The 21,984-nt window shown below is 35.7% G+C and overlaps 1 protein-coding gene across 5 annotated transcripts in view; it reads right to left on the bottom strand.

The window, feature by feature from the left end:
• LOC123538394 (uncharacterized) overlaps window positions 1-21,984 on the bottom strand; it is a 65,213-nt gene that overhangs the window by 7,929 nt on the left and 35,300 nt on the right. For 4 of the 5 annotated variants that reach the window (XM_045322473.2, XM_045322471.2, XM_045322470.2 and 1 more), the window contains exon 2: window positions 1,747-1,879. In XM_045322473.2, the coding sequence (XP_045178408.2) occupies window positions 1,747-1,879 (133 nt within the window). Of the gene's footprint in view, window positions 1-1,746; window positions 1,880-8,341; window positions 9,061-21,984 lie in introns of those variants that run through there. The other variant, XM_045322474.2, reaches the window with a different exon arrangement.

Raw genomic sequence — 21,984 nt, 5'->3', positions numbered from 1 at the left:
AAAGCTTATTAGTACATTCCATAAAATAAACAAACGTGTTTGCAAACATGAACGGATCCAAACGAAAGGGGAAGAAGCATTTTATAGAAATATTTCGATGTCAAAATACAATACATATCCGTAGCCCTAACCAACCTATAAACCGGGCAAGTCTATTTTATAAGTACAACAACACGGCTGACCCATTTAAACAAGTTGTAGCATTGAAGACAGAATTTTATTTAAAAAAAACCACACAATTTATCAATCTCTCTTATCAGTATCAATGAAAGGTTTCTTTGCCCTGCTAGAAGGTGTGATAATCAATATCTAAGTGATCAAAGGGTCGATATCTTAATTGTGTAACCTTGGGTCGTGCGTTATTGGATATATGTTCAACGTACGTGGGGTGGCAGTTTTTAGCTGTTTCGTAAACAGAACACTTCTTAAAATGTAAAAAATTCTATCTGTGCTGCATATGAATGTTTAAAACAATGATTCATTCTGTTCACTTATAAAATTCATATATTGCTAACAATAGAGTGACGATGTCATTGGTCATTGGTGTAACAGGTGGTAACAATCAATTTTGTTTTACCAACCCTTACTGCTTTCGGAAACAATGATGGGGTCTTTAAAATTGGAACCTAGTATGATAAGCATCGGTGTAAACTTGGCTAGCAAACATTTTGTCGTAGTCTATCATCTATGATCTTACAAATTCACTACGGTGAAATATATTTTCAACCTGAATTTTGTCTCAATATCCTTATTTTTAAAATCACAGCATCAGCTTAAAGAAGCTTGCCTTCTTGAGAAAGAAAATTCGTTTTTGTTTGTAACTGTACAGAAAATGTAAAAAAAAACATACTGATTTTAAGAAATTCTATCCTGCATTTACCTTAAATGTAATTTATGTAGTCCGGGGACCCATGGATAAACAATTAAGTAGAAATAAAAATGCTCTATGATCTATCCTGTGTTAGTCAGACAGTTGCATTTTAAGGAATACTATTGTTAAAGGTCCAATACTAAGGAAAGTGAACATTTTAATTTCTTTTAAAAAGCACAGAAACTATTTCATTTTATTGGAAAATGAAAGTTGGTATGTAGAAATTCGAAATTAATTGCAGTATATGTACAATTATTTTTCTATGAAGTATGAAGAAAGTTAAAAAGACCTTGGGGGTCATTCTGTCGATTCATTGAAATTTCAACATAATACACATACATTTCTTTGAGTTCCAAAGACCTTCTGTAAATTTTGACCTGCCAATCTTCATTATTTAGTGTCTTGCATAAGTCTATGCACTGGCTATGAAAAAAATTGCCAACTCACTTTCCCTTAGTAATGGACCTTTAATGTCATTTAAAGCTGAACTCGGATAAATACTAATTTACTATATTTATTTTCAGTTTAGCTCATCTGACTGTTGTGGCCAAAAATGAATGAACTTTCAAGATCAATATCGAGGCACTTGTCTTATCTGCATACCTGTATCTATTTGTTAAGTTTTAGTTTTTTTTCCATATTTTATTTGAATGTTAATCATGCACAAATCGAAATACGCATTGCTTTAAGGCTCCGTTTTGTAGGGGCGTGACTATCTGTTATTGTGTATTAAGATTTTGTAGGGGCGTGGCTATTTCTGTTAGATATTCTGTCATTGTGTATTTAGGGCATTGGTATGAGATCTCTACTACTCGGATTATCCTGAACGTAGCGTTCTTCGTTAAGTGAAAATGATAGAACATCAATAAACTCACCTCTGAAAAAATTGGCCAATACTGGAACTAATTTTGTATCAGTCTTATGTTCCCCCGAGTTTTCTACACTAGTCTGTGCACACCATCCGCCTGTAGAAGACACTTTTTGTCTCACTCTTTTCTGTGTTGCCTCCTGAAATATAGCATAAAAATAAATAGAACTGAAGTGACCTACTAAGACCTATCTATATATTATCAACACTTTGTTTACTTGAAACTTGATATCTTAAAATTACAAAATAATTGCTTCGATCGTCTCACAATAACAACCTACCCAGATAAGAAAAAAAACACTAGAAACCAGAAAGAAAAATCACACAAAATATTAATTATTACCATTAATTTTTTGCATTTTTTGCCATTTTTATTGAATGGCAATGTTTAGCCTTTGGCATCTAAAGGAATGATTGTTAGTCCCTGTTAAATACGAAGCTATATAATTTTAATGAGTTGTGAAGTAGGAAAGTCCGTGCTATTTACCAAGGGACCACCTGTGATTATGGTATGGATTTTAATACTCTACTACATCACACGAATGTCTGGCTTTTTTTGATGCAAGTTTGCCATTTTCCAACACTAAGATATCCGCTCAATTTCATCGTAGGTAGGCAACTTGCACATCACACATCAAGTGGATATGGAAGCCCTGGAGGGACAATTGATTTCCGTACTTCCCACTTCTGACTTCTAACTTTTACACTTCTCACTTCCAACTTCTTGACTTTCTACTTCCTACTTCTAACTTCCACACTTCTGACTTCTAACTTCCGCACTTCTGACTTCCAACTTCCTGAATTTCGACTTCTGATTTCCAACTTCCACACTTCTTACTTCCGACTTCTTGACTTCTTACTTCCTTCTTCTAACTTCCTGACTTCCAACTTCCGCACTTCTGACTTCCAACTTCCTGACTTCTTACTTCCGACTTCCAACTTCCGCACTTCTGACTTCCCACTTCCTGACTTCTTACTTCCGACTTCCAACTTCCACACTTCTTACTTCTATCTTCCGAACTTCTGACATCTATCTTCCTGACTTTCGACTTCTGATTTCCAGCTTCCACACTTCTTACTTCCGACTTCTAACTTCCCTCTTCTAACTTCCGCACTTCTTACTTCTAACTTCCACACTTCTGACTTCTAACTTCCTGACTTCTGACTTCCAACTTCCGCACTTCTGACTTCCAACTTTCCCTCTTTGGAAGTCGGAAGTAAGAAGTGTGGAAGTCGGAAGTAAGAAGTCAGGAAGTTGGAAGTCAGAAGTGCGGAAGTTGGAAGTCGGAAGTAAGAAGTCAGGAAGTTGGACGTCAGAAGTGCGGAAGTTGAGAGTCGGAAGTCAGGAAGTTAGAAGAAGGAAGTAAGAAGTCAAGAAGTCGGAAGTAAGAAGTGTGGAAGTTGAAAATCAGAAGTCGAAAGTCAGGAAGTTGGAAGTCAGATGTGCGGAAGTTAGAAGTCAGAAGTGTGGAAGTTAGAAGTAGGAAGTAGGAAGTCTAGAAGTTGGAAGTGAGAAGTGCAAAAGTTAGAAGGCTGAAGTGGGAAGTACGGAAATCAATTGTCTCTCCAGGGCTTCCATAAGTGGACGTTAGTTGTTTTATTTTACTGTCGTTAATTTTCTGTTACACTTATATAAACATACGACATTAATCAACGTGTGCTTGATGATTGTTTTCTATAACTGATGGTTCTTTTTTTAGTTTAGTGTATCAGAATAAATTGAATGTTCTACCGAAAACACCTGGAAATAAACAATATGTCAACATATCAATATTTTATGTGTTGCTCTTCCCATGTCATTGGTATATTTGTTTACTTTCGCAGTCGACTTTAGGACTTATTTCGCTTTAACTGAAGAAGTTGGATATAGACATACAGGAAGAAACCAGAAAATATTCACTAAATGTAATATGAGCAGATCACTTCTCGTAGTATTACCAAATATATCTGTCTCTGGAAAGGTTGTACACACAGGAGTGTATTGATAAATTACCTAAATATGTATACAAAGCAAACATTTTACGAGTAAAATACTTTCACGAAATATAGGAACTGTTCATATAATTGTAAATTTGATATGTACAGCTAATATTTTAGAACTTGGAACTTTAAATGTTTTTTTTTCTCTTTATGTTGTAAAGATGTAACAAGTAAAAGAAGTACTGTCATGCACTACAAAGTACCTTACTGGGGTGGGCAACTAATGTTCTCTGCTGCAGTAGAACATAATGAACTGATATCTGTCAATGATAAATAGAACAATATTGTTTTAAATATACACTATGTTATAACACAACATGTTAGAATTTGCATATACAAAAATCTAGTTGTCGATTGCATATAACATCTATAAATATAGAAAAAGTATTTAATTTCAACTCTGATAACAGTTCATTTTAACATTGTTGTAAAAGTAAGAAATCAAAGGGAAGTACTTCTGACGAATATGTCACATAAGCTTATATTGAAGACTGGACACGAAAAGATCAGTGTTGACTTTTGACCTTTAAGAGTGACATTAGCCTTTGTGCTAGGGATCTGGGTATTGTACATGACAAATTGTCTTATTATTTTTGTCAAGTATTTTTAAAATCATTAATGAATGGCAGATTATGGACCAGACAGGGAAAAAATTCCTATTACTATTGACCTTTGACCTGCATGTGTAACATTGACCTTTGAGCTAGGGTTCTGGGTGTTGCGCATGACATGTAGTCTTGTTATGGGGTACATTTGTGTCGTGGAATTTTAAAATCCCTTTTAAGATTTTTGAGTTACAGAAAGGCTGGAAAAGGTCTTGTTGAACTGTAACCTTGACATTTGAGCTAAGGGCCTGGGTATTGCGCAAGACACATCTTCTCATCAAGGGGAATATTTGTGCCAACTAATATTTTAATCCTTTTTCCCATGGAAAAATTATGGACCGGGCAGGGAAAAAAACCTAATGACCTTTGATCTCCAAGTGTGACCTTGAACATTGAGCTAGGGTTCTGGGAGTTGCGCATGACATGTTGTCTGATAATAGGGAACATAGTAGCTTCATGTGTTAGGTATTTCTTTACTTCAGCCTCTTACCTTTGCATTATATATTTTCAAAATGACTTTCATGTGATAAATGTTGATTCTACAGAAGTCTGAAAAGGGCAATCAAACGCTTATACGTATTATCACGTTACAGGCGCGGGAAGGTGTTTTTCTCAGGCAAAAGAGTCTAAACAATATAATTAAATTTTCTGCATTTTTTTCTAATTTGTAAGGTAACGGCGATGAACATTCATTTTTATATTAAATAACATACTGAAATGAACTGAATTTACACATCATCTCGCTATGCCTAAACATAAATTGTCACATGATAAAAAATTGACCTTTCGACCGCAAAGTTCACGTGCACACCTCATTTGCAATGTTTACTCACGTAGTAATTGCCGGCTTTATCAATCTCAACTTGTGTAGGTAAGATAAAGATACCGCCAATGACTACTTAAATGAGAAAATCGTATTAGAAACTTTTAAAACAAGTTACGATTTTCACGTCTAACTAGTATGCTGTAACATTTCAAAAGACTAATTCAGTATTTATATTCTCACTTATGACGATATTCCTTTTTTATTACTGGCCGTAAGGAAAAATCGAGATTACTTTTCTGTGGTACAACATGCATGTTATATCCAATTTTTAGGTGTATTTTGACCTATCACTACCTTGTAAAGAGTTTCTTGAGGACTTATATAGATTTTTTAAGATTTTAGGATTAATTTCCCTTTGATTTTACTATAAATAACATATATGATCACTTTTTCATAATCGGCAAAAACATTCCACACGATTTGTCACAGAGACGGACCTGGGAACAGAAAGCAGAAATGGAATCGGCCGGATGAATTTTTACACGTGCGATTTTTCACGGACGCTTGCACGGACACAGACACATATTTCTACATGTAAACAGATCTGTCACTTCGTTTATACTGCATACTTGAACTTTACGAGGCCTAAATCGGTGTCTATATGACGGATTACATATCTACATGTTAGCAACGTAGCTAATAACATTGTGATAGTAACTATATATGTAGTTTATAACATTCCACAGTGGTAAAACTGTATACAATTGCTCATAAGAGTTATCTATTTTTTTTATAAAAGTATACACTTACTAAATGGCTTGCCGACCGGTAGTGAAAACAATTGCCCAAAATAGAAATGTTTGTCAAAAAGTGTTTTATCTTATCGCATCAGAAATTAATTTCATTCTGTCATTTTTTCAAGTGTTAACTCTTATCAACACGAAAATTATAGCGTTAAACTTTAGACCAATTATATATCACAAATATGGAGGTGTGTGTGCGGGGTGGGGCGGGGAGGTGGGGGGAAGGGGGCATCATGCTAACAAATATAGTTACTGCCTCCTTATCGTGAGGTGTGTATCATATATCGACAATTCAAAATATGAGACATCAACCATTAAGATAAAAAAAGACACGCACACAAGTGTCTGCTATGAAGGATTAGATTTAAAATGACAATGAGATCATAAGAATCTTTCACTGGTCAGAACTATAGCCCAGGTTCTGAAGGCTATTTAATAAGTGTTTTTTTTTACATCAGATCAGAAATCAAATTATTTCATATTGTTCTTTTTAACAGTCAATGTATTGCCCGGTCAACAGTATAAACTATTGACCAGTGAGTTATACAAGTAGTCATGTAACAATACTCAATACACAGTTGCTAAATATGTAGGTATTTTCTAAACAAAACATAATACATAACATCGCACCTAATTGTTTGAAAGCTGCAAACTGAGTTGCACATTTCGGTGTTAAATATAAAGTTTTAAACAGAAGAAACATGTTTAATTCATTAAACTCCTCATTTGCATTTTTTCGCAACTTTTACAACGGCCATATTGTTTTACGTAATTTTATTCAATCAAAACTTGCTTTTAAATATGCAAATTAAGCGCGAAACACTTTTAAATGTTTCTACCTATAAATCAGGTACAATCGTGCTCCTGGCTTGAATTTTGTATTTTGTACATTATAAATGATGGATGTTTAACTTGTGCACTTAACAGTACGCTGACTGTTAGCGCTAATGGTTTATATTCCGGATTTGAAAAATAATACTTTCCCGAAATATTAACTTCGTGTTTAGTAATTCAGGTTAATTTCTGGTTGCTTTTTTTTGAAAACTTCCACTTAAAATAACTAAATATATTTTGAGGAAAAAAATGCTTAAATCAAACAGGAAGCATATCATCGTCTTCATGTACTGACGTGTATGCGTAATCACATTGTGGTTTAGCTTTTATCCTAGCAAGAGGGCCTAGCCCATTTGTTTAACAAATGAAAATACCTGTTATTCATGCACATAGACAGGTCACAATCATTACACATAATGAGAGTTTGTTATTATATTTATTTTAAAGCTAGAGATGGGCTTGTGGATGAGTTCCGTATCCCCGTACCTGGATTACTCAGGATGTGTAGAACAATAATGGGTTTTGCGAATGTAAATTTCTAATGCACTCTTAAGAACTGTCACGGATATTACAAATTCCTTAAAATTTGAGAATGCACTCCCCCCACCCCCCACTCCCACCCCACCCCTATGCCCTGATTTCTGAACGGATACACCGGATGACTTACAAATGAGTTAGAAATTGTAGGGATGCGTTAATGATGCTATCCGGAACTCGTCCGCAAGCCCATCTGGGGCAGTCTGATTCTAGTTTTAAATTACTTCCCTTCAGAGAAATTACAGGGGGGTAATCTTCCCTTGTTACCAAATAATAATACAGCTAGATATTCAACAGGTAGCATTCTGAGTCGCTGACTTCAAATCACTTGCCCCTCATCGATGTGGGTTCGAGCCTCACTCGGGGCGTTGAATTCTTCATGTGAGGAAGCCATCCAGCTGGCTTACGGAAGGTCGGTGGTTCTACCCAGGTGCCCGGTGCCCGCTCGTGATGAAATAATGCACGGAGGGGCACCTGGGGGTCTTCCTCCACCATTAAAGCTGGGAAGTCGCCATATGACCTATCATGTGTCGGTGCGACGTTAAATCCAACAAAAAAAAATTCTGAGTGACTAAAATACGACAATATCAAAAAAACTTATCATTAGACTAGTAGTCAGTTTGACTTACACAAAACATTCACGGTATTCGTATGTAATTGTAATTACATTTTTTAATAATCAGAAATACTTCCTTCATTTTAGGAAAATATATCTAAAACCAAGGCTACAGATCATGTTTGAATCTATTCATTATTATTATATTTTTTATGAGGGTGGGGGATGAGGGGGTGGGGTGGGGGTGTAACGCTGCACTTTCCAGTTTTGATGGAGGAGAAAAACTCCAGGTGCCCCTCCGTGTATTATTTCATCACGAGCGGGCACCTGGGTAGAACCACCGACCTTCCGTTAACCAGCTGGGCGGATTTCTTACATGAAGATTTCAACGCATTGAGTGAAGTTTGGGGGCAAAAGTGTTGAAGTCAACGATCTTAACAACTAGGTCTTCTTTTAAAAGAAACATTTTCAGAAAGTATATACTAGAATGAAAGATAAAATGGGTTCAAACCCTAACCAACCTTGCACTCCAACTGACCTATTTTCTGTTGTTTCAAATTCACTGCACGTGAGAAGTTATTTCTCTGCTGAACGAGGTTTGCGATAGTAGCATACATTTTCTCTACCTGATTTTCAGATTGTATATCACGGATCGAATTACTATGCATATGATCCTTATTTGTATCACTATCAAAGAATAGTCGGACTACAAAAAGCATTACTACTGTCACCAACAACAACACAATCACGTGCATTTTCGTAAATCCCATTTTTCTGAGTTCTCTCTTATACTATGTTAAGTCCTGCTTGTTATCTTAAGAGTTCCCTCTTATACTATGTTAAGTCCTGCTTGTTATTTTAAAAGTTCACTCTTATACTATGTTAAGTCCTGCTTGTTCTTTTAAGAGTTTACTCTTATACTATGTTAAATCCTGCTTGTTCTTTTAAGAGTTTACTCTTATACTATGTTAAGTCCTGCTTGTTATACGGAAACGTTGTAATGTATAAGATCAGTGGTTTATGAATTCATCAATAAATATTTTTTAGAAAAAGAGTATCTTTGTACCTAATTCGGTAGCATTAGAAGTATTTTTTCCTGTCAGTCAAACATTCTTTTGTTGTGAGTTAACCGGCAAAGATTTGCGATAAATAAAATGTACTCTACCATTGCCGTTCGCTTTAAATAACAAGTAATTTCCCATCACTCAAATAAAGACGAGCATACGTAGCCTATGAATGGTATTCGATGTGACCACTTTACTGATTCTGTTATCAGCAGCGCAGGCTTTGACGGGAGATTGTCTTAAAGCGGCTGTCTCGAGCATTCCTTCTCCCGGGCATTTTCTGGTATTTTCATGAATTTACACAAAATGTGGACTACTAGACCAAAATTTCATTTTTGTAAGTATGAAAAAGAAATTTTACATAATTCTACTTTATGTAAGTTCTAATATAAAATTATTGTGCTTATGTGTATTAACAGTATGTACTATGAGTACACACTTAATATATGTACAGCTAAAAACTATGTAACCGTGTAATTTCACCACAAAAAAGCTAGAAGTGGTTGTTATTGCATGATATTGAATTGCGTATTAGTTCTACATACACACCTGACACGGTTAGAAAAGTCAAAAACATCTGAAGAAGATCTTCTACATTTGAAGTAAATATCTGAAGGAAAGATGAACATTGGATTTCTTTAAATGAATCTTTGTGCAAGCCAGCGGAGGGTAAAATCTTTACTTATCAATATACATTGTAGTTAAAATCAGCGTACTAGTTAATCGCTGACAGCAAAATCTTCACTTAACCATATACTAAGTTAACATCAGTGTATTTCTTCACCTATCTATAAAGTTAAACTCATTGTATTAGTTAATCGCTGACGGTAAAATCGTCACTGAACTATATAGTTAAAATCAGTGTATTAGTTAATCGCTGACAGGAAAAACTTCACTTATCCATTAAGTTAAACTCAGTGTACTAGTTATTCGTTGACATCTCCACTGATCAAAATAGTTAAAATCAGTGTGCTTGTTAATTAGTCGACGGTAAAATCTTCACTTATTCATATAGTCAAAATCAGTGTACAAATCAATCAGCTGACCGCAAAATCTTTACTAATTGATATAGTTAAAATCAGCGTACGAGTTAATCAGTTGATGGTAAGCACATATCCATATGAGCCGTGCCATGAGAAAACCAACATAGTGGGTTTGCGACCAGCATGGATCCAGACCAGCCTGCGCATCCGCGCAGTCTGGTCAGGCTCCATGCTGTTCGCTTTTAAAGCCTATTGGAATTATAGAAACTGTTAGCGAATAGCATGCATCCTGACCAGACTGCGCGGATGCGCAGGCTGGTCTGGATCCATGCTGGTCGCAAACCCACTATGTTGGTTTTCCCATGGCACGGCTCATATAGTTTACATTAGTTTACCAGTTTATTGCTGAAGAAGCTGCTTTTATGTGATGAAATTGTTTGTTTACATTATTTGATAAGCGTATATAAATATGACCACACTTAAACACACGGGAATGACTTTTAGATTAACCTTTAGCCTGCTGGCGGCAAGTGATTCTGCCTTTGCGACCAGTGCAGACCAATGAACAGCCAGCATATCCGTGCAGTCTGATCATGGTCTGCACTGTTCGCTATTCGGTAGGGCTGGGTACCGCCTTGAAAAAAATACCGCGGTATACCATGGTTTTTTCCTAATTACCGCGGTATATACCACGGTATACTATTATATTTATCGTAAGACTTAAAGCAATGGTAGTGGTCATAAAAATATTGAAAAACTCTCAGAAATACTTAATTTATTATGAGCAACAACGAAGACTAGTTACTTGACTAGAATTAAAGAAAAAAATACACTGGAATATTTGACTAATGACTAGTTAGATTAATGACCCTTAGTATTTTTTACCAGCGTGTACTCGTCGGAAGACGCCATATTGTCTCTAGGGAAGCACTGGGTCACATGTATATAGGTCGCGCTTGTTTGAAGTTCGATTCGTGCACCCGTTTGATAAACCAGTAACGTTTATGAAGGCTTCATCAGATTGTTTTCAAAAAAAATAAAATAAATTTCGACTGAACATTTTCCATACAATTTATTCCTTTTTTAATACGTGCAAATACATACTGGGATATTTTAAACTATCATCATTTAAACAAGAAGTCGGGACTCGCCGAATTTACCAGACTCAAAGTAAAAACAAGTGCGCCCATGACGTCATCCATCTATACGGAATAATCTGGAGGTTTTCGAAGGTTTTGATTGGGGATCACGCGGTCGATCATACACGTTCAATTGCACCATTGGGTGGTTATTTTTGGAAACTAATAATAGTAGCATGGGAATTCCAGAGATATTAATCGGAAAATCATATATGGTGTCAATTGCTGTTACGGAAGGCTACATAGACAAACTATATTAAAAATAAACAGAGGTAGGGATAATGTTGATAAAATACCGGTATTCCCCGATGGTACCGCGGTATCGTACCACGGGAAGATGGTACCACGGTTACCGGTATACCGGTAATACCGCGCACCTCTACTATTCGGTCAGTAAACTTTCATTAAACATCCCTTCGAATAATAAATGGTATTGCCCAGATTGAATGATGGACCAGTCCATTATAAAAAATTAGCAGGGTAAGGGTTAAAAGTAAAGACCCCTGTATTATTTTAAACTGACGAACCATTGAAATACTAGATCAAATGATATTTGAAATGCATACATCTAAATGTAGATTGCAAACTAAACTCAAAACTAACACCAACCCTAGCTAACAACTGACACAAGGAAAAAAAGGTGTAAAAGTTCCATACGGCTTTTATCTTTATATATATATATATATATATATATATATATTTTTTTTTTTTTTTTTTTTTTTTTTTTTTTTGAAAGCTACTCTCTATATCCTAGGTCCAACATAATTATATTGAAATATCTGTAAAATAGACTGGCATTCGTCACTATTACATAAAATAAAAAAAAATCACAAAAATCTGAAAATTTATAAATAAGTCTTCTTTTTTTTTGTCAGGCTACACTAGTCTAGTAAAATGCGGCCCCATGTGTGTATATTAAACAAAGTAATTGTTTAACTTCAATTCATCGAACGTAGGTCGGAGAAATGTTGATAGGGTAAATAAAAATGGTTGATAGGGTGAATAACAAGAGGGCCATGATGGGTCTATATCGCTTGCTTGAACAAATTTCTTTGCTAAAGCTTCAAAAACAAGAAAGTAGGTCAGCAGGTAATATTCGTGGTCACGAAAAGTCAGTTCTAAAATAAGTGTGCAAAACTGTACATGTCATCCAAATTTCAAGGCTGTATCTTAAAAAACAAGAAAGTAGGTCAGTGGGTCAAGGTCACAGTCGGGTGACCCTTATCACTTTGAGTCATCAGGTAATTATAATTAAACTGTCTAGGAAATATGATCTGATAATTTTTGAAGTATTTTTTCCTATATAACTAATGTATCAAGTGACCCCTGGGGCGGGGGCTCTTTTCACCCCAGGGGCATAATTCGAACAAACTTGTTAGAGATCAACAAGGCAGTGATACATACAAAATTTCAAAGGCATAAGCCTAATTCGAACAAACTTGTTAGAGATCAACAAGGCAATGATACATACAAAATTTCAAAGGCATAAGTCTTGAAAATTCCGACAAGAAGATTTTTAAAGTTTTTTTCTTATATAAGTCTATGTAAAACTTCGGACCCCCAGGACAGAGCCTCTTTCACCCCAGGGTCATAATTTGAACAATTTTGGTAGTAGTCCACTAGGCAATGCAACATACCAAATATCAAAAGCATAGGCCTTGCAGTTTCAGGCAAGAAGATTTTTAAAGTTTTTTCCTATATATGTCTATGTAAAACTAGGGAACCCCGTGGCAGGGCCTCCTTTCACCCCAGGGGAATAATTTGAACAATTTTGGTAGAGGACCACAAGGCAATGCTATATACCAAATATCAAAAGCCTAGGTCTTGCGGTTTCAAACAAGAAGATTTTTAAAGTGTTTTTTTTTCCTATACAAGTCTATATGAACCATGTGACCCCCCTGTGGGGGGGGGGGGATATTTCATCCTACGGGGATTATTTGAAGAATCTTGGTAGAGGCCCACTATATGATGCTATATGATAAATATCAAAGCCCTAAGCCTCATGGTTTTGGACAAGAAGATTTTCAAAATTTATCCCTTTATTTGTCTATATAAACCATGTGACCCCCGGGGCAGGGCCATATTTGACCCTAGGGGGATAATTTGAACAATCTTTGTAGAGGCCCACTAGATGATGCTACATACTAAATATCAAAGCCCTAGGCCTTATGGTTTTGGACAATAAGATTTTCAAAGTTTTTCCCCATATAAGTCTATTTGTCTATATAAACCATGTGACCCCCAGGACAGGGCCATATTTGACCCTAGGGGGATAATTTGAATAATCTTGGAAGAAACCTACTAGATGATGCTACATACCAAATATCAAAGCCCTAGGCCTTTTGGTTTTGGACAAGAAGATTTTTTAAGTTTTTCCTTTTGGTTGCTATCGCAACCAGAGTTCTATATGGAACTACATTCTTTGAAAAACTTTGAAAGGGGACCGCCCAACGATCATTCCTGTGAAATTTGGTGTAATTCTGCCCAGTGGTTTTCAAGAAGAAGATTTTTTTAGAAATTGTTGACGGACGACGGACGACGCACGACGGACAACGGACATCAAGCGGTCACAATAGCTCAGGTGAGCTAAAAATGTCAATAAATTCATAATTAAATTTTACTTTTTTCTTGGTGTGTGTGTGGGGGGGGGGGGGGGGGGGGGGGGGGGGGGGGGGGGGGGGGTCTGAGGGCGAGCGGGAGTTAGTTGAAAAAATAAATTCATTTAACGAACTGAAATGAGACAGTCGTGAAAGGAAGTATAGATTGGCAAAGTTGCAAATTTGCAATGATGGAAGGATATAATCGGATATTGTTTTGATAAAAAAGCAAGAAGTGGGAAGATGAGTCAGATTTGTATACTGATGATATCGATTTACCCATATCATGCTGGACTCGATTGATTCTCCCTTTCCGACCAGTGTACATCATGGTCAGCATGTTCTGCACATCTGTGCAGTCTGATCATGATCTGCACGGTTCGCTATTCAGCCAGTATCTTTTTGGTAAGCACCCCTTTAAACAGTTAATGGTACTGTCCAAATTGAAAGATTGACAAGATATAGAAATTTAGCAGTGTATGGATTAAAAGAAGTACATTGTAGTGCAAATATGTAAGCACTGCAGATGCAGCTGATGTGATGAAATGTATAAACCTCATTTGTTTAGCAATTCACTGACAGCGTAAATACATCTGGGAGTTTTCAGTATGCATTAATTGTATTGAAACTGAAAAAGTGTTGTGAGCAGATTGCATAGCTATTGGAAGGCTGCAAGTCAAGAGTCAAGATCAATTTTCATATTTTATGAAATTTATGTTGTAAAATAGTTAGACTAGCTCAAAGACTATTATTTTTTGTTTCTAAAATTGTGACTGTAGCCCGTCTATATCCTATGTCCAATATCAATAAGTGCCCTGAGACAATCTCTAAAAAGACTGGCATTTGTTACTATAACATAGTATAAAAGAAAATTACAAAAGTTTTAATTTTGTGACAAATTCTTTATTAATCTAATGGCTACTCTATACCGTTGGCTAGTCTATACAATAGTTACTAAGTTAGGTGACTGTAATTCAGAATGACAGAATGCAAAATACGAGGACATAAGGTACGTTTAATAAGTAGAATAAAAAAAATAATTGTATAAACCCCAGCGAAATTGATAAAAGTAAATAAAACATAAGGTAAACATTATTTGCCATCACGTAAATTGTTTATTTCGGGAGCCATGCTGCGATTGCGACTAGAAGAAAATGTAGGCTAATGTGCATATTTATTCGAAGTGAATGAAAAAGTATGAAAATTCTCACACTGCATTGTACAAACCTTTGATTTGGAGACGAATCTTTTGAGGGTCTTCGGTATATTTTCTGAGGAAATGAAATGTATGGAACGTGAGCTGAGTCATAATCAACAGTTATTGTTTTATTTTATAATACACAATTTTTAACCCAAACCTTAAAACGTCAAATTTTCAGTTACTAACATGATTCTGGCTAATAATTGAAGCTGTATTTCCCCCCCCCCCCCCCCCCCCCCCCCCCCCCCCCTTTTCATGACTTCAAGTGTTATACCCGTATAAAATCTTTTAGCTGATTTCATATCCAATAAGGGATCCTATTTTTTAGTGGGAAAAACATTTTTTCCCAAATTTCTGACGAAATCCATACCTGACTTAATTTCAAGTTTTAAAGTATCAAATTAGACATGTTTTAGCTAAAGTTCGGTGTTATTTTCAGCGTAGTTAGTCAACTTACATTATTTCATATAACATTACGATAAACTGAAAAATACTTCCATGTTTTAATGAAAATGCCTTTATTTTTATAGATACAGGTCATGTTAAAAATATCGACACGTCAGGATTTTAGTTTCTACACGTAAGACTGTATCATATCATATTCTAATAGGATATGATTTGGTTCAAAGTTTGTAAAAAAGTTTGTGGTTTGGACTTTTTCTTGTTTTTGTTTTCCCAGAAGAAAGAACTATCCTGTTTGGTTTTTTTTAGAATACTTTTTAAACAAATGAATGAACATAAAATCCCCCAGTGACCACTCAGACGTTATGACATGCAAATAAAGGAAACCTTCATTTTAACACAGATCGAGTGAGTACACACGCTCTCTTTATTGTAGCATTGTGTTATTAACCTTTAGCCTGCTAAATTTGTAAAATAAAACAGGTTCATCAATCAATTTGGGTAACGAATGAGTGTTCACTGAAAATTTACTGTCTGAATAGCGAACAGTACCTGCACTAGTCGCAAAGGTAGAATCATTTGCGACAAGCAGGCTAAAGGTTAACAGTTGTAGCCCAGTATCATATCTACAGTATTTTTATTGACAAGGTAATACACAAGAAGATTTGATAAAGTTTCTCCTATATATAAGTCTATATAAAACAACTGAACCCTAGGGTGAGAATAATCAAGTGCATTTTTGAAATTTTTCCATCATTCTTGTATTTTTTTCATTTTTGTATTATGTATAATCTAACCTGTACAAAAGGAACATAGAGATATCTCCTAAAAGTCATAATATTGCTGTGTTTGAAATATTTAACAACAGCAAGTAAAATTCACAAGACTTAATTAAATTTCTGTTCTATTATATATTAAAGACCTGCTCCAGTCCTACCTTTTAACTTTAAATTGTCACTGAAAAAGCATGAAAATTCTGACTATGAACAGTGACGCCTGTCAAAATAGAGTCTATTTTATATAAAATTCTATATATATACCTGTGGTTTGGCGTGCTGAAATGTAACACGTGGCCGTTAATTGTTACCTATTGTAATCATGGGTTGCATACACACAATAGAATTTGAATAGACGCGGAGCAGGGCTTTAACCCAGAATAACCGGAGCTGATTAGGTGCATCTGATAGATAAAACGCCTGATAATAAAAAATAAGTACCAGCTGCACTTCGAGATTGCATACATTTTAAATTTGAGAAGTATCTGATTTTATCTCCTGATGCATGCAACACAATCACCATACTGATTCGTCTCAGGCCATGCAAAGTACGGACCTTACATGTATCTCCTCATAATTAAGGCCAAATATATATAGTTATGAACTCATTACCATAATTATATTGTTCTTTCATTTTTCTGTCCTTTTGGGAAAATCGCAAAACAAAAGACAAGATAATACTGCGAAAGAACTAAAATACCAAAATCAGTACCAAAACTCACGATTATTATGGCTATACAATAAAAAAAATATGCTGGATTTTGATAGAATTGAAAATCCACATTTGGCATTGCTTTCCTTGTACGTTTGTCATGTTTCTATGCTCTTCTTCATCGCTGAGCTTTGGTTTAAATCGATAATTCATTTTTACAACATAACTGATTACTATGTGCAAGTCCTAAAATCAGACGTACAATATAATAATAATACATGTTTGTAGTAATAATAATAATAATAATAATAATACTAACAATAGTAATAATTACCGAAAGCTTTGTACGGCTGTGAACTTTGGAGTGTGTATTCAGAACATGACATTTTGTGTAAAAGTCATGCAAAACTTAAGGGCAAATACTAATATTTTTGATTATTATTATATTATTATATTACTAATATAGTCCTTACTCATCTTTAGCAAGTACTTTACTAAGATGTTGTCGGCGTACTCTGATTGGCTGAAATCACTTCCTGTAGTAATTACGAGTGCGCATGCTCACCAAATAACCGACAGAAATATAAATCATCTCCTGATTTTAGAATGAGAATGAGGCTTAGGTGACAAGGTACCATCTCCTGCGAACTATGCATGTTTAACCTCTTAACATGATGAAGCATGCATGAGACCATTAACTGCAAATGGATGTGAGCAGACATTAAATTGGGCCGTAATCAATAATTTGAAAAGAGCAACAGACATTAAAAAAAAAAGTTAAAATCCACAGAATATATTTGTTTGATACTCTGGTTTAAGGCATTTGGTTTGTACAAATCAGACATTTACACTTTCACATTGTAATATAACGCTCGGCGAAAAAAAAGGTTAAATTACTGTAACAGTATAAATCATACTGATTTTATTGCACAATTTATAGATGAATTGCTTTAACATTCGATCGAATTTAATTCCCTGGTAATAAAAAAAAAAACATTTACATGAAATTTGCATACATCAAAACAGCAAACGACTGTGCGATTTCGATCCACTTTAATTAAATCTCTTTAAAAATGATTCGTGTTAAGCCATTATAAAATGCGGAAGTTTGTTATCAGTCTCGTCCGCTTGATAATTGTGAATATAAGGCTAACGATAAAAATAAATTAATTTATAGCCTGCCTATACAACATTTTGCTTTTATTTTTCAATATTTTTGGAGGAAATAGAAAATAAAGTAGAAAAATGATGCCCAAGAGACCAGAATAAATTAAAATACCAAATACATGCGGGGCAATGAATGGCAAAATGACAATGGTAATAGAATAAGGAAAATTTATGGCTTGAATAATTTTTATCGATCCCTTTAATATAATTTGACACCGCTTTCCCTGTCTGGGTTTCTTACTGCCTAAAATCTAATGTAAGTAACACAACTGCATGCTTTGTACCTTCTGACGGACTACTAAACGCCATATCGAAATTCGTATGTTTATAATTGTTATAGCAAACTAATAATAAATTGTGCATGGCCTATCCACTATCAGTGTGTGATAGATAATAGCATGATAATTAATTATGGTTGTGACTATACAAATAAAACCCTCACAGCAACTTGTACATCTCTATACTTAACTTCATGCAATGAATCATAATTAACAGCCATTGTATTTTTTCATTCAATTTGCATACATGTCATGTTCGTGTTAAACATAAACGTTTACAGAAAAAACATACTATACCAAACCGAAACACGCACAACTTTGATACGTAGTAGCTGGTTTTCGAATGTAGCTGCATTTAATGAACAGTTACATTAATGCATTTTTTTGATTGCATGTACTTGTTTCACTTTGTAGGCAATTTTACACGGATGTTATTGTTTAAACATGCATTTACATGTTAAGCTATTTGAGGTTTGAGTTTCAGTTTCGTAAATGAATCATCTACGAACTCTTTAACTATGATGAATACGAGTGTTTGAATTGTTTGACAAATAACATAACGAAATAACTTACGGCCACGTGTACACATCCGGGAATTAATTTTATATAGATTTGACAATACTAAGCGAAGGAAATGATAAGAAATGTTTTGTTTTTTTTTTTCGAAAAATATCTTTAGTACTTCTAGTGTTTTAGACTTTGTGGCAAATGAAACCGGAATTACTTAAAAGCGGCTTAAGCGACCACTGGTCCCCTAGTCTGCGCAGTCTGGTCAGGATCAATGCTGTTCGCTAACGGTTTCTCTAATTGCAATAAGCTTTGAAAGCGAACAGCATGGATCGCAGGCTGGTCTGGATCCATGCTGGTCGTAAAGCCACTATGTTGGTTTTCTCATGGCGCGGTCACATAATATCCATGGGGCCCGAAATGCTGCCACTTAGATTTTACTATAACTGTATACAGGATACAGACCAGCCTGCGCATCCGCGTAGTCTGGTCAGGATCCATGCTGTTCGCTTTCAAAGCCTATTGCAATTAGAGAACAGCATGGATCGCAGGCTGGTCTGTATCCATGCTGGTCGTAAAGCCACTATGTTGGTTTTCTCATGGCGCGGTCACATAATATCCATGGGGCCCGAAATGCTGCCACTTAGATTTTACTATAACTGTATACAGGATACAGACCAGCCTGCGCATCCGCGTAGTCTGGTCAGGATCCATGCTGTTCACTTTCAAAGCCTATTGCAATTAGAGAAACCGATAGCGAACAGCATTGATCCTGACCAGACTGCGCAGATGCGCAGGCTGGTCTTGATCCATGCTGATCGCAAAGCCACTATGTTGGTTTTCTCATGGCGTGACTCACATAATATCCATGGGGCCCAAAATGCTGCTACTTAGGTTTTACTATAACTGTATACATGTATATCATTTTGCAATTTTTATTGTAATTTGTAATTAATTAAAGCGTATTGTTTTATAGTTCGATCGAAATCCGATACCTGGAAATAACTTCGGTTTATTGAGATGTGCATACATTAGGAATATAATGTGCAAATTTAACTGAATGAAATATGTTATTGTATCTCCAAAGGATATTATCACCGCAGCGTTTCGTGTCATTAGGGACGGTTTGGGTTTGTCGGTAACTTTAAATCCTTGCAATTAAATGTTCAAGGCTAAAGATGAATAGTGAAGAATTTTACCACGATAACTACGAAAGTACGAAAGCCCGGTGGTGACTTCTCAGTTCATACTTCACACTTCATAGTTCCCACTTCACAGTTCAGACTTCATAGTTTACAGTTCATAGTTCACAGTTCATACTTCACACTTCAGAGTTCGAACTTCATACTTCACAGTTCATAGTTCACACTTCATAGTTCACAGTTCATACTTCACAGTTCACACTTCATAGTTCACACTTCAGAGTTCGCACTTTATAGTTCACACTTCATACTTCTTAGTTCATACTTCATAAATCTTGTATATCCAAAACGATCAAACACACTCAGTAACTATACAGAGAATGTCACCTGTCTAACATTGAACTGTCATTCAGTAGTCAAAAAGGATGTGGTAGTCGGACAATTGCTTCGTGACGAGAACGTTGACTTTGCACTTTTGACGGAAACCTGGTATTCCGATGAAAAACAATCCCAATTCGAAACATCAGATTTAAATCAAGATGGTTATAGACTCAGTGTTGCGAATCGTAGAAACAAAACGGGTGGCGGTATTGCTCTGACTTGTAAAAGTAGTGTTCAAATGCGCAAAATTGTATCTGGCACCACCGAAAGTTTTGAGTACGGAGTATGGCAAATGGTCTTTAAAAACATTACCATTAATTGTGTAGGCATTTATAGACCCCCAGCTTTGGCGACACCTACGCAATTTGTGAAAGACTTTTTCGAATTTCTTGAAGACGTTATTTCCAAGTACCCCAATCTCATGATCATGGGAGATTTCAATCTACATATACATGACGACACCAACACTATTTCTGAATTCAACAGTTTATGTGCTATGGGGTTGCAACAACATGTACATTTCCCAACACAAGTGTTCGGTCAGAGTCTTGATCTTGTGATCACAGAGGTCGCAAATGGTGTTGAACTTATCTCATGTGAACCCGGTCCTTTCTTATCCGACCATCGTGTAGTAAAAGTCATTACAAAAGTGAAAAAGGAAAACATCATCAGCAAGTCTATTACTTACCGGAACTTTAATGACATAAATGACTCAGATTTTGCTAGTGACCTTGCTGATTTGAAAATTGAAAGTGATTCAATTGAGACATATGTTGACATTTTCCAAGATGAAATGAAAAATATCATTGACAAGCACGCTCCTTTAAAAGAGAAAACTATTATTTGTCGAAATCCGAAACCGTGGTTTAATGAGGATATCCGCCACTTAAAACAAATTCTGCGCAAATCCGAACGTTTGTGGAGGAGGTACCAAAATCCACAGGACTATGAAATTTTCAAGACTGCTGTTAATAAATATCACCATGAACTGAAACTAGAAAAACAGAGAACTCTTAGCCAAAAATCTTTACAAATTTGTGACAGATCTCACCGGCGGCAAGTCGGAGAATCCAATGCCTGTTGTTGAAAATGAAAATACGCTAGCTGACAAATTTGCTGACTTTTTCATGGAAAAGATTCAGAAAATACGGGACAGCTTAAAAGATTTTGAAAACTATAAACCATCAATGAGAAATGTGCCGGAATTTGGAAAATTTGATGAACTTAGTGAGGATGAAGTTAGAAAACTCATTAACCAGTTACAAACAAAGTCGTGTGAAATTGATGTTATTCCAACAAAAGTGTTGAAGTCATATTTAAACGAGCTCCTCCAATTATAACTAGACTAGTGAATCTTTCATTGACTCAAGGAGTCTTCCCAGTGCAGTGGAAACAGGCAATAGTTAGACCTCTGTTAAAGAAAGCTGGTCTCGAACTTATATTCTCAAACTATAGGCCAGTGAGCAACTTATCATTCTTGTCCAAATTGATAGAGAAAGCAGCACTGTACTTACTTAATAAACATGTAAATGAACATAATCTCCTTCCGAAAAATCAGTCCGCATACAGGCAACATCATTCGTGCGAATCGGCTTTATTGAGACTTATCAATGACATCTTGGACGCTATGGAACATCAAGAAGTGACTGCATTGATAGCATTAGACCTTAGTGCAGCTTTTGATACGGTAGATCACGATATTCTTTTGGACGTTTTGAAATGTCAGTATGGTGTCTCTGGTCTTGCATGGACTGGTTGAACTCATATCTGAGGCCACGGAGCTGCCGCGTGAGTGTGAATCAAACAGTGTCATCAGCACGTGAGCTTACGTGTAGTGTCCCCCAGGGAAGCTGTTTAGGGCCGTGGCTCTATCTC

Source organism: Mercenaria mercenaria, chromosome 18 (genome assembly GCF_021730395.1).
Source record: "Mercenaria mercenaria strain notata chromosome 18, MADL_Memer_1, whole genome shotgun sequence".
In the NCBI taxonomy this organism is placed as follows: domain Eukaryota; kingdom Metazoa; phylum Mollusca; class Bivalvia; order Venerida; family Veneridae; genus Mercenaria; species Mercenaria mercenaria.
Note: the sequence above shows the minus strand (reverse complement) of the source record. Positions and strands in the feature narration are given on the sequence as shown.